Consider the following 22,757-nt stretch of genomic DNA (forward strand, 5'->3'; position numbering starts at 1 on the left):
AAATTCTGACCACACACCTATTCAAAAGTGAAGCAGTTCATTCTTTGAGATATAGCAGATCTGAACAGTTGTTACAACGCAGCCCACCATTAACCATATCCACCAGCAGTTCTATATTTTATGGGATTGTGCCTCAAAAAGGACTGTGAAGGGGAAGAATTTGCATACAAGAGTTGTGTCCTTGTTATTTTTGAGTTGAGGCTCAAGATGTCCTGCAATATGAAATACATATGTCAGGGGGCTACATTACCCTATATTGTAGAATGACTATATGAGTTTATGTATCAGCCTATTCATGTAAGTCTTATATTTGCCATGAAGTGTCTACATACAGTATAGAGAGGCGTTATATGACATATTGTGTCTGACTGTTAATGCAGGATTTCTGCACATTCCCTGACCTTCACCAGTCACAGTAATAGTGGTTGTTATTTCTATGTGATTGTATGTCCCGTTATATTCTTTTCTGGCCTCAATTGTTGTTGGGATGCAGTTTCCTATATCTGTGTAAAGCAGCGTCACTGTGTTTGTGGCACCGGCCTGGGTCAATGCCCCAAAGGAACTTTTATTGAGAGACACGCTGACTGAAAGAACAAGGGAATTGGAAGATTGGGGTATGTGTAGGACACATGAGAAGAGTAGAGACCAGATGAGGCAGTCCTGGCAGAATTGGTGGAAATACTGCAGGAAAGAAACAAAGATCTTACCCTACTCTGACTGATCATACCTAAAAGTAGTGCTGCAGCCCTGAAAAGGGCTACCCAACCTCTGGAACCTGGTAGAATTCCTTTGATAGCCTTAGGTGAGGAGAATAAATGGATCACAGGGTAGTCTAGACGAGACTAACTCAGGAGAAGGCAGAAGAAATGGGTAGCTTGACACAACTACTGTACATAGATACAATATATACAGTAAAATCAGCAATCCATTCTAGAAAATTCTCTGTATATAACATCACAAAAATCTACTTAGGTTTGTTAAGGGTATTTTGTTTTCTTCTTTCCATGTATGGATGTAATACAGGGTGATTCAAAAGTCTGGGCCACTCGGAAAGTCCTGAATAAAAAGAGATTTCAGTAGGAAACTGTAGAACATTTAGGTATGGAATAACATTTTGGCAACATGGTTATGCCTGTCGCCCATCTTGGAGGCAGCCATTTTGGATTTAGCCCCAGAAGCTTAAATGGAAAGAGGGTCATAGGATATATGATTTAAGGGTAGAAATTTATCAGAAATTGATAGGTGCAGACATTTTTTTAAATCCATCCAACTGCTTTCAAACATAGAAAATTTATGACATTAAAAGAACACATGGGCCATCTAATCTGCCCTTATAGTATTTCTTTTTATTTCTCTCTTAGGATAGATCTATGTTTATTCCAGACAGCTTAAATTCATTCATTGTTGATTCTCCAACCGCATCTACTGGAAGTTTGTTCCAAGCATCTACTATGCTTTCAGTAAAAAATAATTTCCTAACATTGCTTCTAATTTTAACCCCTAACTAATCTCAGGTTGTGTATCGTGTTTTAGTCAATAGCTTTTTCATAAAAATCATTTCCCTCCTAAATATTATTTATAGCTTCAACATATTTAAAAGTTTCAGTCATGTCCCCCCTCTCCCTTCTTCCCTCCTTCTATTTTATCAATGTCTTTGGGTAGCCACAGATCCACTGTGCTCCAGCTCATGACTCTGTCACCCAGTACTTAGGGTTATGAGTTCCCTTCCCTGAGTGTGAAGTTATCCCAGCACTACTGATGAAGGGGTTTACCCCGAAACGCGTTTATTAGCTGGATTTTAATTTTAACATTCTAAATAAAATGAGAAGTGGGATATTCATCCAATTGTTCTGGTACCTTTATTGGAACCTCTGGAGAGTTGCGCCTACACAGCAGATTTTTCTTTTAGCATACCCTATCCTCCCACCATCGGTGGGTTAATCTGGGTGGCAGCACCTCCTGTTATCTACCATATCCAATTTAAGCACTTTAAGACCAGGGTATCTTCCCAGGCCTTTAGTCTCAGTCTTCACTGTGGGTTTGCTCCACTTCTCTCTCCACCTATTTCTCTTTGAGTAGATGAGGCCTCCAAAACTGAACAAGTATTCCAAATGTCTTACCAAAGCTCTATACAACCGGTTCACAATCTCCGTCTTTCTACTGCTTATATCTCTAGTTATGCAGATGAGCAGCCTACTTGTTTCTCTGCTGCCTGACTGCAGTGTGGACTCATTTGGAAGCTGCCAGAAATCAGAACACCTAAATCCTTTTCTTCTGAAGTCCCAGATGACACTGAAGACCCAATACGATACTCAATCTGAGGATTCCTTCTTCCCAAGTGCATTATTTTATATCGGGAAACATTGAATTGCAGTTTCCCTTGTTTTGACCATTTATCCAGTAAGACTAAATCATTCTCCATGTTCAGGACACCATCAGGAGTAACGACTCTATTATACACTTCTTTATCAGGAGACAGACTTGTTATAACTTCTCCTGTGTCACTTACCAACATATTATTAAGAATAGGACCCAGAACAGACCCTTGTGGTCCCCACTTTTAACTCATCCCTGGTCAGAATACATTCCGTTATCAACAACACTCTGATATCTATCGTTTAACGAACCATGAATCTATCAGACTATCAAAGGAATAAGTCCTATGCTCAATAACTTATCTATAAGTTCTTTATGCAGAAATGTATCAAAGGCTTTCCTTAAACCCAGATAGGCTATATCCACGGCATCACCTTCATCCACCACTTTGGTGATAGTCAAAGAAGTCAGTGACATTAGTGGGACATGATCTGCCCTCAGTAACAACGTGCTGTTTAGGGCCCAAAAGGTTGTTGGTTTTTAACCTCATAACAGTCACAATAAATTTGAAAAAACCCTCATGAAAATATTACCTTTTTTATTGTACATTTTAAATTTGTTTCATATAAATATATTTGGCGTAGAAATTAGTTTCCTTAAGTACATTTTAACCCCTTAATGACATAACTAATTTTACTCCTAAGAACCAGTAAGTAATTTCCCCCTTTGTGTTCCAGTGGTCATAACTTTTTATTTTTTCATTAGTGCAGCTGCATGACACCTTATATTGTATGGGACAAGTTCTAATTTTTATAGGAACCAATTTCAGGGACATGTAATGTAACTTATATTAATGTTTTGCTCAGACAAATGAAAAAAAGGCAATTTCACAATTGTTTTTTTATTTATTTTTACAGCTTTCACAATGTGGTATAAAAATTATGTTAGCGTTATTCTATGGGTCATTCTGATTGTGAAAACATCAAATTTATAGAGGTTTTATTATGTTTTACTACTTTTGCACAATATAAACAATGTTTTACAGGGAACGGGGGGGGGGGGGGGGGGTTATATATAAGACTGTGTGTGGCCACATTCCAGAACTAGAGCACTTTTAATTTCCAGTGGAAAGAGCTGCATGAGGGCTTTTTGTGGGACAGTTTGTAGTTTTTATTGGTACCATTTGTGTTATCTACAACTTTTTGATTATTTTTTATTTTTGTGTTGGAAAAGTGAGATGAACAGAAAACAGATATTTTGGCATTTTCTTCTTTAATTTTTTTAAATGAAATTGACAGTGCTGGATAAATAATGCAATATTTCATAGTACAGGTTATTACGGACCTGGCTATACCAATTATGGGACTTTATTTGTATAGCTCCAACTCATTCTGCAGCATTTTCAGGTACTTTATTCATTACCCCCAGCAAGCTGGCTACTCTTTTTACCGACCTTGGAAGGATGGAAGGCTGAGTCAACCTTGAGCCAGCTACCTGAACCAAGCGGAGATTAAACCTGCAACCATCAGGTCTTGAGTGAGAGCCTAGTACTGCATACTGTTGCCTTAACACTATTTAAAGCTTTGTGTAAGGGTAAAAGAATTTTATTATTTTTTTCTGTAAAAATATTCAGATGCTATGGTCAGTAATGACTGCAGCATCTGCAGGGTTAAATGCTGTAGAGGAGTGATTAGATGAGCAAGTCCTAATTTTTTCTGGGGAAAAACATATATGACAAAGCGCAAATATGCTGTCTGTTTGATAGTGAGGTGATAACATGAGTAAAAATTAATGTCACTTCTCCCCTGAGACAGTAAGAGAGGTAAGAACATCACAGATCTCTGCTGCAGCTGGTCTCCCCTCCTCCTCCCTTCCTGTTCTGGACCTAAACTGAAAAGTGAAAATCACAGAAAGGGAAGTATAATACAGACAAAAAAGTGGCCATACCTACCGATAAAATGTTACAAGAGGGCAGGCATATACACCACTTTACCCCTAACATAGAGACAGCCAGAATACTAAAAGGAGGAGCAAAACACAGGTGAGGACACTGATGAGTCACTCATAAACCCTGCTTAATATTTAGGGGGGTGGTTGCTTAGTGTTTATTCCTGCACAGAAGAATGGATACAGGATGTCAGACCACATGACACATGTAGTGCACCATGAAGGCCTACAACTAGAGATGAGCGAACGTACTCGGATAAGCACTACTCGTCCGAGTAATGTGCTTTATCCGAGTACCTCCCCGCTCGTCCTGAAAGATTCGGGACGCGCTGCGGAGCTGCAGGGGAGAGCGGGGAGGAAAGGAGGGGAGATCTTTCTCTCCCGCCCGCTCTGCCCCGCTCCCCGCCGCAACTCACCTGTCAGCAGCGGAGCGCCCCGAATCTTTCAGGACGAGCGGCGAGATACTCGGATAAAGCAAATTACTCGAACGAGTAGTGCTTATCCGAGTACGTTCGCTCATCTCTACCTACAACCCATTAGTGACGCCATATTTGAAACCAGTGGGTTGCCCTGCACCCCAAGGTGAACCACGCTGGCAATGGCACCCTTGGTTCCCCCAGCATTCAAAACTACACTGCATGTTATAGATAAATACTGATAAATGCGAGGTATTAGCTGATATTTTGGCCAAAATATGTGAGGGAGAGCGACGTCATGGGTCCTCTCTTTTTGTGCGTTCCTACACTTACACAAGTTAAAATCACAGAATGGGAAATATAATACAGACAACAACAACAAAAAATTGCAGAAAGCGACCATACTTACTCATAAAATGATACAAGAGGGCAGGCATATACACCACGTTACCCTAAACTGAAAAGTGGCAGCAGTAAATTCAGTATTCCTCATCCCATTTCAAATGGCTGCAGCTCCGCTCCTGTAAATTCTACTGACATGCTTTTCATGTCATTCTAAAGCCAAGAATCTTGGCTTTAACATGCTAGAACCCAAAGTGCAGCCATTTGAATTAGAATGATCTCTGTTCTCCCAAAACTGTAATGCTCCTTTCCTGCAGAACAGAGGTCCTCCTGAACTGACAGTTAAGTGGATAAATATCCCCTTTTTAAGGAGAGTATCCTTTAGTTTAGCTACTACAGATGTCAAACTAACTGGTCAGTAGTTCCCGGCTACTTTTCTACTACCACTCTTATGGATGGGTACCACATTGGCCATTCTCCAGTCATCAGGAACATCACCTGTTAGAAGGGATAGGGTAAATAAATCAGTTAGATGTTTGGAAATAATAGATTGGAGTTCTTTAAGAACTATGGGTGGAATGCCATCTGGACCCAAGGACTTATTCAGCTTTTTCAGCTTGTGGATGATGTCCACTTGAGTATTCATAAAGTTGTTAAGTATAAATTTTGTGGTATGGAGAACACTAATACTATATTATTTCAGCTACTAGAAGGTGCTGTTAACAATCCAGAACTGAATAACTATGGCCTCCTTTCCATTGATGCTTTTTGGCTCAATCCAAGATGGCTTCCATCAAGATGGCAGACAGTCACTATCATAGTGCCAAAACGTTTCCCCACATGCATCTATGTATTTTACTAGTTTCTTACTAGCATTTATTTTTGTTCAGAAGATATTCCGGGTGGCTCTGGCTTTAGAATCACAATGTGATAGTAATGATATTATTTGTTTTATCCTGTTGATGACAACATGAATACATTGCTCCTTCAGCCAAAGGGCATTCCATGCCAAGCATTGGTATACACCAGGCATTGAAGAGGTCACACTTATCATTGCCGATAATTCACTATTACTCATTTTAGGTGTTTCAGTGTCAACTTCACCCTTTACCCAAACCTCACTGATGGCTAGGTTACCATCCTTTGATCAATAACCACTTGTTGATTTGTTGAATGTTCTCTACCTGCAAACATTTTACCATAAATACATTAATTGAGTTGTTCAAAATTAACAAACTTGATTGCTTCTTTGGTTGCTTTCTACCAAAATAACCTCCCTGACTATAATATGGTCAAAAAAAGTTTTTATTTAATTTTTCAATACTTTTTATTGTCTCCAATAAGCACAAAAGGAACAAGGACATAAGATACATCAATACAATACTGTATACTGTACACTAAAAAAAGGAAATATGAGAGAAAAGGGGCAAGGGTTAAAGTAATAAAAATGTAAACCCAAAGTCAAGATAAACTGGTGTAGTTAAATGGCAATAACGTCAACATAAAAGGCTAGAGAATTGTAGTTGATGTGAATTGTAAACGTCTCAATCATTGGTGTATCTATAGGGGTCGCGGTGGTGACTCGGCCCCTAAGCTCTGGGGGCCCACAGGTCCTTCTCGCCACGCTGAATAGGTCAATGCGGGAGCCAGTGTCTGCGAGTGTCAGTGTTCATTTGTGCCTCAGGGAAGCGAGTCCAATAAGGGAACGGTGGCAGCAAGTAAAAACCTGTGCTGTCTAGCAGGGAGCAGCGCTTCATTGGTGAAAGCAGCATGCAGTTACCAGGGAGTGGAGGCGAAGAGGGGGCAGGGGCAAGGGCATAGCCATCAGTGGGTTTCAGTTTCAACATATGAAGACTTACCACTGGCACCGATCATCCGCTCCCCCACCTCCTTGGTAAAAGCAGTGGATGGATGAAGCACCAGGACAGTACATGTATGTGACAGTATTCCTGTGTGTGCATGTATAAGCCTGCCCATGTGTATATACTCTATTTATGTGTAAAACTGCGCCTATGCGTACCGTATTCTGTGTGTGTATACACTGTATATGTGCCTGTATATGTGTGTATGTCTATAGGGCTAACCACACTGTCTTCTGCACCATTCATGCATATAATGCTCTGAGTTCAGGTCTGGAGACCCGTGGTCAGGCTGGGACACATTTCCAAACTCTGTAAATAGAATGGATAGCACCGAAGACAATATGGTTAGCCTCTAAGGGCAAAAACACATCTTCTCAGACTTTTCAAACTCTGCGCAAGTTTGAAAAAACAGTGGGAAGACAGTCCTGCCCGATCTTTCTCGCATGTAGTATTAATTTTGTGTGGAAAAGAGGGGCTATTTCTATCTTTTTTCACCCGTACTATTAACAAGTGAAATACTGCTTTTAAGAACAAAACCATTGAAATCAATGGTTTCATCCCATTATGTGGCCATGATTATCACGGCTGCATAACGAGACCAAATCTCGCCCGTGTGAAGAAGCCCTGAGTGTAACTCTGCGCACGTGTAAGGTGTACTCTGTGTTTTGTGTGCTGGGCCCCTAGGAGATGTTCATGTGATCCATATTTGCTACAATTTTTTTGCAGCAAATATGCAGCTAAGTGCAGCCATCAAATCTGTACCAAATGGTGCGGATTTGTCACAGTTAGAGATGAGCGAGTATACTCGCTAAGGCACATTACTCGAGCGAGTAGTGCCTTAGCCGAGTATCTCCCCGCTCGACTCTAAAGATTCGGGGGCCGGCGTCGGTGACAGGTGAGTTGTGGCGGGCAGCAGGGGGTAGCGGGGGGGGGGGGGGAGGCAGAGAGGGAGAGAGAGATCTCCCCCTCTGTTCCTCCCCGCTCTCCCCCGCTGGCCCCCGAATCTTTAGAGACGAGCGGGGAGATACTCGGCTAAGGCACTACTCGCTCGCGTAATGTGTCTTAGCGAGTATACTTGCTCATCACTAATCACAGTGAACCCTTTGCATTGTAAACAGTGAACTCTGCACTCAAATCAGCAGCAGAAAACTGACACGCTGCTGATTTTATATCCACAGTTTATGTTAACCAGTGTAGAATTTTTCTGCATCATGTGAACAAATTTTTTTTAATTTTTTCCACTCACTTTTTACTGTAAATGCTGTGGATTTTCAATGTGGATTTTCGGCAACATTTACATCCTATGTGACCAGACCCTTACTGTATAAAGGCCCTTAAACAGAGGCAGACAGTCTTTTAAACGAGTGCACAGCTAAAGTCATCAGCGCTCGTGCAGAGCATTTAAACAGAAAGACTTGGTGCCGGCTTGCTGGCTTCTCATCCGCTTCTTCGTGGAATTTCTGTAGAGTTTCACTGCAGATCAGCATGAAGAAGTGACGCAGCAGAACAGCCAAGGATTTCTGCCGCGGTTTTACAGACGGATTTTGTGCAGAAATGTCCACAGCAGTATCCACCATATGAACATACCCATAGTGTTTTACAGTACAAGCGATGTGGATTAGATTTATCCACACTCATCCACAAGCTAGGAAGAAATCTACAGTGTAAATTGGTCTGTGGTCGATTTGCGCTGCAGATTTGCTTTAAATTTTTTTACAGTGGAAATTCTGCAGTGCATAAGCCTACCATCAGGGGTCACAATTGCGACTTGGCCCCTGCACTGATAGAGCCCAGAAGCCCACCTCCCCCACCACCATATAAAGAATGCACATTCAGTGCTTTACTGGCCAGTAGCTGGCCACCTGTTGAGAGAAGGGGAGGAGTGAGGAGTGAGGAAGAGGGAAGGCAGGGGCAGTGTACCGAGCGGAGTCGGATGATGACATCATCATGATGCTCCTGCTCCCAGGTCTGCACGCCCTGCTCTCACACTGTGGCTGCCTGCTGGTCCGGTTCCGGAGTCACAGCTGCTAGTTCAGGTGAGCTGGTCCCATGTGACTGCCCTATGTTTATGTTGTGAGAAAAAAGTCACCCCTTCTTCATGGCTAATATACAGAGCGGTGTAGTTTTACTACAGGTTATCTCATATACACACACTCACCTCTACTACACACTGTGACTACATGCTGCTGCAACACACTCAGCTCTGTAAGATGTGATACGGGTGGGAATGGAGACTCTAGTACCCTGTTTTACCGCCTCTAGCTTGGATACAAGATGTGATACAGTTGGGCATGGAGGCTCTAGTACCCTTTTGTACTGCCTCTAGCTTAGATACAAAATGTGATACGGGTGGTCATGGAGGCTCTAGTACCCTGTTTTACCGCCTATAGCTTGGATACAAGATGTGATATGGGTGGGCATGGAGGCATACAGGTTCTGTATGATATCCTGACACATATAGCTCCACATTGCTGTTACTGAGCCTCTAGATCAGGGTTTCCCAAAGTGTGCTCCACAGAGTGATTGGCAGGAGTTCCGTGGAGGTTCTAGGTCCTGGCACTAATCAGTGATATAGTGCTGTCTGGTAAGCCTGTACTGAGGAAATAAGCGTGCAGGAACTGTGGTCGGTATAGCAAGGTGGATCACATGAGCTGGCTCCGGGGTCACTATTACTACTGGGGCCACTGTGGGGGCCACTATTACTACTGGAGCCAATATAGGGGACACTATTAATCCTGGGGCCACCAATATAGGGGTCACTATTACTACTGGGGCCACCAATATAGGGGGTCACTATTACTACTGGGGCCACCAATATAGGGGGTCACTATTACTACTGGGGCCAATATAGGGGTCACTATTACTACTGGGGCCGATATAACGGACGCTATTACTACTTGGGCAACTGTGGGAGCCACTATTACTACTGGGGCCACCAATATAGTTGGTCACTATTACTACTGGGGCCACCAATATAGGGGGTCACTATTACTACTGGGGCCAATATAACGGACGCTATTACTACTGGGGCAACTGTGGAAGCCACTATTACTACTGGGGCCACCAATATAGTTGGTCACTATTACTACTGGGGCCACCAATATAGGGGGTCACTATTACTACTGGGGTCACCGATATAGGGGGTCACTATTACTACTGGGGCCAATATAACGGACGCTATTACTACTGGGGCCACCAATATATGTGGGGTCACTATTACTACACGGGGCAGGTTTTCTGCAGAATTTACAGTAGCCATAGCAGCAAAGGGGATTAGAGTTTGACACGTGGTGCAGTATTTAATTCTGCAGCATGTTAATTTTAAATATAATGTATAACAATAGTCCATTCAGTGCTTCAGCATTCCTCCCTGTTATTTATTTATTTTTTAAATGGCCCTGTCCCTTTTATAACAATGGGGATAAAAATCATGTTGTGATAAGCCACGCCCCTAACCACTCTCCTGAACACACCCTCTGCTGGGCTCCACTATAAATTTTTGCTTCAAAAAAGGCTCCACGGCTGAAAAAGTTTGGGAACCACTGCTCTAGATCATCCAAACTCGTTGGCTGTCGAAGTTGGTGCCCCAGATGGTACTATATATTAATCTGGTGACCGGGCACGGAAGTGTGACAATGTTGTAGGGACATTCATGTGACCCCCTGGTGTGTGCGGCCGAGCATTATTCTGCTGTAAAATATACAGGAGATGAATAACTTATACCAGCTATACATATCCAATTATATACAGGGGATATGAGGTCTCTGCAGCCCTATCTTTTGGCGTGCCCTTGCATCGCATCTCTCATTGGTTTCAATGGGGCTAGCGGCAGCATTGTACCACGTGCTAGGTGCATGCAGTGCAATGTGAAGTTTCCCAGTTGAAACTACTTCCTCAAAGTGATCCGAGATGTTTTTGATACAAAAATCCCTGGCATCCACGGCGAATTCGCATATTGGCGAGTGCGAGATCGAGCCGTGATTCATGGCCCGATATTGCATTCGCCCGTGTGAAATTAGCCTAAGGCCAGCTTCACACTGGTGGTAAAATTGTGCTATGTGAGAGTGAGTGAAGACGCATGATTATGAAGCCAATAATTTTTAATGGTTTCATTCTCATTTGCGATGTGTTCACTCAAGCCTCGCTGTGATGTCGCTGATTGTTTTTAATGGGGCCGGCGGCGGCTGTGACAGCCACGCCAGGGGATTTCTTCAGCCCTGCTGGGATGCGAGGGTGTCATATCCAGGGGTTTTCACATCTTTACGATGGAGTCGGTGACAGCGGGGAATTCCTTCAGCCCTGCAAGGCTGCTGGAAACGCCTTGCATCCAGGGTTCTTAAGAAGGATTGTGATGGCAATATTGGGCCATGAATCACAGCCCGTTATCGCCCGCGCAAATGTGAAAAAGCCATAAAGGGCTACAAACAAATTTTCATGTAGTGCAAGAAATAAATCATGTATGTAAATTCCTTTTTCAGCTGTATGCAGCATGGTTTATGTATGGGTATCGGTAAAGGTGTGGGGCGGGGGCCTGTGAACCTTTAGTTACGCCCTTGGTCTCAATACAATAGTTAAGTATTGTAGTATATATTGTAGTATAGTTAAGTGGTGAAGGAACATAGACAGGCCAGGGTTCCCAGCTTTTCCTAAAAATTGATCAGGTTTGTAATTAAAACATTTATCCACTTTAATTATATTAAATTATTTAATGTAGACTTTTGTGTACATTTCAGACTATTTTTAACATATAATTCTGTCTATGGATGATCTCTATATATTTTATATACATTTTTGTATGTCCTTTCTTAAACCCTTAACACTCCAAAACGTATATTTACATCATGGAGGTTTAATTTTTGTATGGAGGGGGATTTGGATTCGATTCTGCTCCATAGAAACAGCTGGCACCCACGTTGTAACAGCCCACACCCGCCAGCAACAGCTGCAATTAGCACCGCCACTGATCAGAACTATTAACCCTTTAAATGCCGCAGTCAATTCGGACAGTAACGTTTAAATGTGGATGTCCATTTTTAATTGCATAATTTTTCTTATCGCTGTACAAATAAGACATACCATAAATAAGGTCTAGCAGAGTATTTGTGAATAATTGCATAAGAAATAGACCAAAGAGTCACCTCAAAATAGGGTTGTCATTCCTGGAATCTGGCTCATTCTTGTCTAAGTATCTAAGCCCTCTGTAGGATCCTCTGATCCCCTCTGGGGGTCTCTCCAACCACGAAGAAGGATATTAAAATAATACAGTATGTACTTACAGTAAACATGAAGAACAATAGTTTTTTCAGTTGTCTTCCCGTTGGAGTTTGTCATCTGACATGTGATGTTTTCCAGGTGATCATATAGAGATGGGGTAAATGTTATCGTAGATGAATTCTCCCAGATGCAGGCCACATTACTCTTCCTCCATTGGATTACTAAGGATGTTACAGAGCAGTTTCCTGGAGGAGTGCAGGTCAGTGTCTTATTTATACCAGCAATGACTGTCCCAGGATCTGAGATGACTGGTTCTTCTGTGAGATCTACAGGAGGAACAATCAGTGAGATACAAGAATGTGTGAAAACTGCCCAAAATGCAAAAATTCCCTAATACCTATATCACTTCTGAATCATTTTATTACCAACCTAGAATTGGATAATTGGGAATTCTACAAAGTTTCTACAATGAAATTCCCTTAGTGACACCAACCTCAACTCATCTATACTGCACTTTCTAATTACTGCCAACTAGAAATGTAAAGGAATATCCTTTTTCTACAATCTAAAACTAAAAAAATCACCATCCCCCTACCAAAATATATGAACAAAGAGGAAATCAACCTCAATTCCAGTTCCTCTTCAGATGAATGGTGCTGCACATTCAGACTGATACACACTACTTTCCAATGCTGAAACCACCAAGAAGCTCTGAGCAAGACTTTTAGGATGGTTTCTCACCCCAACCAAACTGCACTGAATATATCCCACTTGCTCTGCTTACTGCTGGAGGAACTGTGGCTCTGTTGGCTCTTTAGTCCTCATTATATGGGACTGTAAGTTATTCCAACCATGATGGAGCACCACCAATACTCTCATCCGTAGGCTCACTAATCTGAACATGAAGCTATCTCTGAGTCAAGCCGTATTATTCATTAATATAAATATATTTTCTGCAACATACAGAACTGTCATTGCCCACTTAGGGCTTGTTCACATACGCATACATCCATGTGAATGAGCCCTTATTGATGTTCACGAAAGACGTCTAAACTAGATACTGGAAACAGATCTGATCTTCCACACATTAAGGGCTCTTTCAAACAAGCACATATACAGCGTGTTTTTACGCCTGGGCGTATATAGGAGCCCATGAGAGGCATTGATTTTCAATGCATCCGTTCACACGGGGGAATATACGGCGCGTAATTAAGCCGGCAGCATGAAAATTAGAACATATAGGGGGCGTGGCCTGACGGAGCCGATGGCAGCCGCGTTCTAAGAAGCTCCGCCATCAAGCCCGATTTATAGCGACACAAAGCCTGCCCAGGGTTCGTGAAAGCAACGGGATACAAACAGATCCCTACCTCCACCCGATGGCGTCCCGCAGGAGGACCGGGAAGTCCGGACCGAAGCGCCTCACGGACTTTTACCCGGCGCGCGGCTCGGAGGAAGAGAAAATGGCGGAGCCGGATCCCATCAGCGCCAGGGGAGAGAGAGCAAAGCGAACGGAGGGCCTGCAAGACACAGCGGTAAGCAGAGGCAGTTTGTTACAAGCCCCGCTACACTCCGCTCCCACCGACAGCCCCAGGCACAGTGTGACAGCAGACACAAACTCACCGACAGGGAGAGAAGACCCGGAGCTTGCAGGGTCCCCCGAGGGGGGGGGGAGGAGGAGGGGGAGCAGGGGCCATCTTCTCCCCTCGAGGCAGCCAAATTGAATAAAGATAAGAGAGCCATAAGCTCTCCAAGCAAAAGCCCTGACAAGAGGCGTCCCAGGAAAGAACCCCCACATAAGCATACAAGCAGTCAGGCAGAAGACAACCAGGAGGGAGAGGGGAGCACAGATCCATTGCTCAACATAGAATGTTCAGATCAGATGGCATCACAGAGTTTTATTAAGGACCTGGTGATTGCTCTAAAAAGTTCAATCAAAAGCGACTTTACCGCCATCACTAACAAAATTGACAGAAATCTAAGTGAATTAGAGGAGAGAGTCGATCATTTAGAGGGGAAAACGGGAGAAATAACTAACTCACATAATGAGCTAATCGACGCGCATTATAAGCTAGAGGAGGAGGTATCGTACCTAAAGAACAAAATGGCCGACCTCGAAGATCGAAGTCGACGTAACAATATTAAAGTCAGAGGCATTGCCGAAAAAGTGAAGCCGGAAGATCTTAATGACTTTCTGCAAGAATTAATTAAAACCCTACTTCCTGACTCCAAAAAAGACGAACGTATCCTAGATAGAGTACATAGGCTCCCGAAGCCCAAAGATATCCCAGAAAATGTGCCAAGGGATGTTATCGCCAGGATACATTTTTTTCACACGAAGGAAAATGTGATGAGAGCAGCAAGGAACATGAAAGACCTCCCCCCCCCCCTACAACGACATAAAAATCTTCGCTGACTTCTCTCAACCCACAATGCTAGCCCGCAAAAAATTCGCAGGCATAACGAGAGTGCTGAGAGAAAATAATATCATCTACAGATGGGGCTTCCCCACTAAACTTCACATCAATAAAGATGGGAGGGTTGCTACGGCCTTAACCTGTGAGGAGGGTCTGCGCCTCTTGAAAGAGTGGGACCTCCCGGAACCCCAGGAGCGCCAGCAGCCACATATCACTAAAGGGTGGATCCGCAATGAGCACCACAGGTTAAACAAAGGCAAAACCACCCACCGCTGATGTTTCAGAATACAAGCAGACTAAATACTGCATTATACCCCTGGGCACTATGAATACGACAAGCTTGGGCACAGGCAGAACTCTCTACCCCCCCAACAAGACCTTCCTTGGGTCTCGAACCCAACAAAGGACAGGTCCTTCTTTGTTAAACTTTAACTAAAGCTGTTAATGGTAACGCAAGTTATGGCTTACCGTTTCTACAAAATCCCCCTCTATTCCGTTGCAAAGTTCCTGCAAGATCATCTCACTCTCTCGTGTCAAAAAATGACTTTTTTTTATCTCTCAAGAATCTCACATTTACAAGTCCGAAAGAATTGTAAAGAAGGCTCTCTGGGATGGTTCCTGGGGAATCACCCCAACCTCATTGCATTATCTCAACCTTCGCGATGGGAATAAAAATAATTTCTTTAAATACAAGAGGCCTCAATTCTCCTTACAAAAGGTCCTGTCTTTGGAGAGAGGCCACCTCATCGCATGCGGACATCCTTTGTGTTCAGGAAACACATTTGAGAGCTCCGGATCACCCGAAAGTAGTCCACCCGAAGTTCTCCAGATGCTACCTGGCTAATGCATCCAAGAAGAGGGCCGGAGTCATGGTTGCTATCAACGACTCGTTGGATTTTCAGCTTCTGGAAGAAATCAGAGACTCTGAGGGTAGATATCTAATCTTAATATGTAAAATTGAAGGTTTCCTCGCCACCCTAGTCAACATTTATGCCCCCAACTCACAACAAATTAGATTTTTGAATAGAGTGGCGAGGAAAATTAGGAGGGTCCAGAGGGGCTCATTGCTGCTTTGTGGAGATTTTAATGCAGTTAGTGATAAAGTTATTGATTCCAGCCATCCGCGTAGGAACAGAGGTGCAGCTCTAGCATCCTGGATTCAGGATAATGAACTGTTTGATGTCTTTAGAGCGTTAAATGTTAATTCTAAGGAGTTTACATTCCATTCCTTTAGGCATAGCTCCTCCTCAAGGATTGACATGTTTTTGACTGATTTTCACATCTTAAACAGATCTTTAGAGGCCAAAATTGGCGTAACAACCTGGTCAGATCATGCCCCGATATCGCTTAAACTAAAAATAGGCCCCTCAGCGAATAGGTCTAGCTCATGGAGGAATAATACCTTCTTGATGAAGATTCCCAGATTTCAACAGAGAATTAAAGCAGCTATAGAGGAATACTTTCACCACAATGATAACCCTGATATGTGCCGCTTCTCCCTGTGGAACGCTCATAAATCTGTAATCAGGGGGGTCATGATCCAACAAGGGTCCATCTATAAGAGAGAAAAAGAGTCCCTCCTAAAAAAGGCTATGGAAGAATTAAAAAATGCAGAAAGCCTTGCCCGGGCTGATACCACCCCTTTAAACAGTAGTCTTATAAGAGAGGCCAGGCTCAAAGTGCGTAACTTGTTGATAGACGAACACGAAAAAAACACCAAACTCATGAAAACCACCTACTACACGGAGGCCAACAAAAACTCAAAGTGGATGGCAAATAAAATTAAACAAAAAAGAATTAAAACTAAAATTCCCTTCGTAATTGACCAAAAAACAAAGAATAAAATAATCCATCCTAAAGACATAGCAGAGGAGTTTAGGAAGTTTTACGGAAAACTATATAATCTTAACCAAGATCCATTGGTTCACCCGCCCTCAGAGGAAGCGATAGAGGCGTTTCTCTCGGGTCTACAACTTCCTAGATTAAAGGCAGATCAGCTTAAAAAAATGAACTCAGCTATTACCCAAAAAGAGATCCGCCAGGTCATAGATAAAACAAAAAAAGACAAAGCTCCGGGCCCTGACGGGTTCTCGGCTGAGTATTTTAAAATCTTCAAGGAAATGTTGATCCCCCACATGGCTGACGTTTATAACAAAGCGATGCAGACAGGCTCCCTTCCGGCCGAAATGTTACAAGCCACGATAGTAACTATCCCCAAGGAGGGTAAGGACCCATCAACCCCGGCTAACTTCCGTCCGATTTCTCTCCTTAACAATGACACCAAAATTTATGCAAAGATCCTGTCCCTGAGATTGCTGGAGGTTACGCCGGATCTCATCCACAGCGATCAGGCAGGTTTTGTGAGAGGAAGACAGACGTCAGACGCTACACGCCGCCTGATAGACATAGTAGCCGAGGCGGAGGGAACTCGAATGCCTTCTCTGCTCCTAACCTTGGATGCGGAGAAGGCTTTCGACAGACTGCACTGGGGATACACCTTCTCGACTCTGAGGAAGTTCGGGCTCGAGGGTAACATACTGTCAGCCATTCAGGCACTTTACAAAGCCCCATCGGCAAGAGTCCTCACCAATGGAATCCTGTCAGACCCATTTCAAATAACGAATGGAACCAGGCAGGGGTGCCCCCTATCACCCACGCTGTTCATTTTGACAATCGAACCCCTGGCGGAAGCCTGTAGAATGAACGATAAAATACGAGGTATCCCTTTAGCAAGCAGGGCTCAGAAGATAGGGCTGTTTGCCGATGATATTGTGCTGATGCTGTCCTCCCCGCTAAGCTCACTCAGAGAGGTGTACAAACTTCTAGTGGAATTTGGAGATTTGTCATATTATAAAGTTAATCCATCCAAATCTAAGATTTTGCCTATCAACTTAAACTCGAATATAGAAAAAATTATAAAAGAAGAGTTCCCATTTGAGTGGGATCCGGGGGGCATTCAGTACCTCGGAACAACAGTGAATCTCCCTATAGCTGAAATGCTAAACAATAATTTAGTACGTCTTATACAAAGTATTAACCACGACTTGAACACTTTCAAAAAATTGGAAACATCTTGGATGGGGAGAATGGTAACCTATAAAATGATGTTACTTCCCAAGATTTTGTACACGTTTAGGACAATCCCACTGAGATGCAGCCCTAAATTACTAAAGGAGCTACAAAAACAGATGATGTCCTTTATATGGCAAAACAGAAAACCCAGGGTGGCAGCGCCCATTCTCTACGCCCCCAAAAAAACCGGTGGCTTGGGTGTACCTAATATTGCGGCATACTACAATGCTAACATCATTCAGCAGGCAAGAGCTTGGGGAACATCACAAATGGGAACTAGCTGGATATCCATAGAGCAAGATAGTCTAAAAGGGGGCACCCTGAGGGATTTACTCCTGACCGCACCCCTGAACTGGAAAACAAATCCTATCAAAAACCCAATAATAAAAAATACATTGGAGGTTTGGAAACACTTACTTAAGATTACAAACGACATCCTCCCCAGATCACATATACCTCTCCCAATAGAATGTGTTGAACTAGAACCCAACATTATAAACACGAAACCCTGGAGACAAAAAGGTATAAGAATGATCTCAGATTTAGCAGCTGGGCAAAAAATAAAGCCCTTCCATCAACTCCAGGAAGAATATGGCTTGCAGGGAGGGGATTTCCTCCTACACTCACAACTCAAGAGTAGATGGACTACCTTTGCTCTCAAAGGAACTCCTCTCCCGAGCATCCTAACTAACATTGTCTTTAAACCTTCCCCCCATAAGGTTCCCTTAAGAGACATTTACGACATATTCTGTGGCGAGTCCAAATTCCTACCAAATAAACAAAAGAGAGCCCACGCCTTAAACTGGGAAAAAGAGATAGGGAAACAGTACTCCACCGAACAATGGGCACAGGCTTACACTTGGGCAAACAAGGCAACTGTATGTGCTACTCTAATTGAGGTGCATTATAAATTAACAACTCGTTGGTATAGATCCCCAGTAAGAATTGCAGATTTTTTTCCCGCTTCCTCTGACCTATGCTGGAGACAATGCGGTCAGAAAGGCTCCTTACTACACATATTCTGGAGCTGTCCAAAAATTAACAAGGTGTGGAGAGAGATCTTACTCCTTATTAAAGCCATAACTGGAACAGAGATGGCCCCGACGCCGGACTTAGCCCTGCTTCTGTTAGGAATCGAGAGGGTACCCATAAAATATAGGACTCTCACCATCCACTGCTTTATGGCCTATAAGCTCTTGATTGTGAGAAACTGGAAGACCAATAATATTCCCTCCCTAGCCAGCCTAACACAGCTGATGACAGATCATATGACCATGGAAAAAATATATGCCATAAGAGAAAACAAGATTCCTAAATTCACGGAGACTTGGGACTTGTGGATAAAACACTTCTGGCCACACCAAACCCTTCTTAACCTACAATCCTAGTCCCTGGGTCAGCCTAATCATACATTTAGGCCCAGGAATGTCCCTCTATGAGAGCCATATAAGGAACTTCAATATGAGAGATGTGAAGAGTGCAGAAAGTCTTAGGTTATTATTGAGTTATAAATGGAATACCTTTCCTTCTTCCCCTCATCTCTATTCCCCCTCCCCCTATCCCTTCCCCACCAACCTCCCTTCCTCCCGACCCCCTTAACCTCCTTCCTTAGTTAAATCTGAAGTAACAGTAAATGTTTGTTTAAAAGAGTTTGACGGAATTGACTCACACCACTATAAGTCAAGGTATAACATCCCTTTATTGTGTGTATACAACTTCATTCACTATTGTATGGAATTTATTGTAATTCAACTTTATCATTGTCAACCTGCCTTTCTCAATAAAAATTGATTGAACAAAAAAAAAAAAAAATTAGAACATATACGCGATCGACGCATATACACTTAGCCAAAAGATAGTTCTGGAACTGTGTTTTGGCCAATATACGCCAGCGGGTACCATAGACTCCTAAAGGAGCAGGGAAATAGAAGGGAGGGGAAGCATTTATGCAGCAACCAACGCTGCGAAAAGCTTGTAGGTGCCTTTATATAGGCATTGGAAACTAACCCGAGGATATTGGCAGAGCGAGGCATTTCCAGAGTGTGGCATATTTTTTCGCTAAAAACCACGCTCACGGTCGTGTGAATGGACGTGGTTGCAGAAAAATGCCCGTTCAGGCACTTATACGGAGCGGGCATAAAAACGTAACCACGCTGTCGCCGTTTATGCGCTCGTGTGAAAGAGCCCTCAGGCTGCTATCATACTGCTGTGAAAATAGCGCGAGATTTGTGCTTTGCAAGACGCACAAATCTTTCACAAATATGAACCCTTTTCTTTTGGGGCATGGGGGCATGTCCTATCTTCAGGTGTTCCCTTGGAACTCATAGCCCATTGCCTTCAATGGGACAGGAAAACACATCGCACAGCACGCAATGTGCATGGAAGCTCGATGCGAGGTTTCCCAATAAGGAAGTTAAAATGCGTATGGGTTCTATTGTCTGAGTATTGCACACGCAGATTTTGCACGCGAAAATATGCCCATGTGAAGCCGCTCTAATGAAGTCATCTCCGCGGTCAACAATACCTGCATGTATGAAAAATGTTTACTATTCAACATAATACAAGTAAAACATTCCAAAGGAGTTGTGGAATCTAGATTCATAGTCCGTAATCTGCTGATTATCTAGCAGTTCTGGGGGTTGCTGCAGTTTGTTATGACAAGACACTGTTCTTTTTAGTTTTTGTCATGTGTTTTCTTGTTTGTCAAATGTTTTATTGGACGGCTTGATCCAGTTAGCATAACCAATTACATCAATACATCTGTAATAGTGAGTATCTTAATATCTGGTATTATAGAAAGTTCTACTTGTTTTATTTTGTATAACTTATTTGATAAAACAAGAAATACTAAAGAATACCAAAAAAAACGTGTGAAAACTTTTGTCCCCCACAATATCACATCATGGTCTGTACACGGCCTGGATGCACAGAGAGAAGATTCTGTGAACACATGAATGAATCAAGAGATATTTTTCTCATTTTGTAGTTTTATGGGAAAACTGCAGTATTTAGCAAATATGCGTTTTCTTATCAAAAGATTTTACTGAGAAATGTAGGAATTTCCAAAAGTGTAATTTCATTTAATTTACTGCAACCATTCATAACATTGTAGTACATATAGATCCAAATGAATTACATCTTATTGTTACTGCAGGATCCCTGCTGTCACACTTACCGGTTACAATAATCGTGGTGTGTGCATTAACATTAACATTAAAACGATATCTCACTGGACTGTACTTGCTTTCTTCAAATCTAAAGTGATATCTCCCGGTATCTTCTCTTCTGGCATCGATTATTGTCAAGCTGCAGTCTCCAATATCTGGATTTCCCGTCAGATAGAAGTTTGGTTTTCTCACAGGCCTGGATTTATCATTAGTAGCTACGATATAATATGATCTGGGTGGATGCCGCATCCAGTATCCAAAGGAATTCTTGAGCATATTACTATAATCAGCAGTAAAGTTACATGGAATCGTGACACAGAGACCCTCCTGTACTAAGACAGTACGAGGCACATTAATAGAAAAGCCAGCTGGGACCTGACATGTGATACCTGTAGAAGGAGAAAATATGTCATTATTCCATATCAGGTATTTTACATTTTTTAAATAATCCACAAATATGTTGAGATTTTTTTCTTAATACTAATCTGTTTCTTTCATAACTCAATAAAACTCAACCTAATCACAGTAAGTATAGTATATGCTATATTTTGCTTAAAAGTGCCCGTGTTTTCGAATGGCTTCACACGAGCATAAGGGCAAAACGCATGTATTTTTTGTGCTGCCAGAGATTGTTCACATCGGCGCTGTGATTTAGAAGGCTGTGCTGTCTAGTTAGTGTCATATGTTTATGATTCCCCGCAAAATTGCATAGCATATTGTGCAATCAAGCGGGTATTGAGTGCATATTTGAGCACCCCCTGTAGACCTCTATGGTGCCTTTGATGCACCAAAATAAAACTTGCTGAGTTTTTCTAAGGCTCCATTAACACTGACAGATGATCGCTCAAAAGTCACTCAAACAACAGTTTGAGTGCCAGTTTTGAGCGATCATCTTTGCATAGTCTATAGTAGCTAAGTAGCTACTTAAGAGCTATGCAGACGGAGAGGGACACCGCCACTATCGCTCGACAAATAATGCATAAGCGAACAGCTGTATTATTCTACGTGATTACAGCATGCATCCCGCTGTGAACTACCAGCGGGACAGGGGCTGTAAGAATCTTATCAGCGCTGCCGACTGTGATAACAGCCTGCACCACTAATAAGAGTTCATTGCTCAGTGCAAGAAAACTGGCATTGAACGATGAATGACTCATGCACGAAAACTGCACGATGTCCGTGCATTTAGACCCAATGATTCTCGCTTTGAGCGATTTTTGAGTGAGAATTGTTGGATCTAAATGGGCCTTTAGACAGCACAATTGCTGACATAATTAATGAGAATAGGGATTGGCTGACAGAGCTGTAAATCACCAGCTACAACTTCAGCTAAACAGCAACAGGGGGATGTTTAACCCTAACTAGTCAGGACTAACTGAAATATGTGTGAGCTGGCAGCGATGTGACAAGGATCTGCCAGTGCCTGACCACCCTGATTACATCCTCAACAATCACACTGCCGGATGTCTTTGAGAACTGTGCAGCAGCAAACACTGATCTGTGTAATCAATGTTGGGCAGGAGAGGAAGCATCACATTCAGCTGTTAGAGATACTGTAGGTGCCACAGAGAAGGACTGACATCCCACTAAGAAGGTCCACAGGGAACACAGCCAGCAGCAGAGAAGGAGCTGAAAGATTCTGGACTAAAGGACCCTTCATGTGACCAGTTTGAGGCCCAGTGAGAATCAGGCAGCAGGAAGAAAACCTTCTACACCGGCTACTAGTCTATTGTGCAGGAGTGTTTATAGCCATGATTAAAATCAATTAGGGTGGACTCACACAGGCATGGTTGCATGCGTATTTGCGCACACAAAATTTGCGTGCGCAATGCGCAGGGGTTAGATCCTATTGGTTTGAATGGGTTCATTCCCATCACCCGTTTTTGCGTATTCCGCAAGCAAAAAACAGCAGTATAGAAGTCTATGCGATTATACAATACGCTATGCAATCACGCAGGAGAAAAAACAGATCTTAAACTAATTAGGCTAAAACTCCTTTTAAATCAG

General features: G+C 42.7%; 1 protein-coding gene across 1 annotated transcript in view; it reads right to left on the reverse strand.

Annotated features, from left to right (window-relative positions):
* The window catches only part of LOC136633619 (sialic acid-binding Ig-like lectin 9), a 49,221-nt gene extending 28,222 nt beyond the window's left edge, over positions 1-20,999 (reverse strand). The window contains exons 1-2 of the mRNA XM_066609378.1: positions 20,759-20,999; positions 12,160-12,423 (exon numbers count right to left, since the gene is read on the reverse strand). Of these exons, the coding sequence (XP_066465475.1) occupies positions 12,160-12,423; positions 20,759-20,999 (505 nt within the window). The remainder of the gene's footprint in view (positions 1-12,159; positions 12,424-20,758) is intronic.
* Between the last annotated feature and the right edge of the window lie 1,758 nt (positions 21,000-22,757).

Source organism: Eleutherodactylus coqui, chromosome 6 (genome assembly GCF_035609145.1).
Source record: "Eleutherodactylus coqui strain aEleCoq1 chromosome 6, aEleCoq1.hap1, whole genome shotgun sequence".
NCBI classification, from domain to species: Eukaryota; Metazoa; Chordata; class Amphibia; order Anura; family Eleutherodactylidae; genus Eleutherodactylus; species Eleutherodactylus coqui.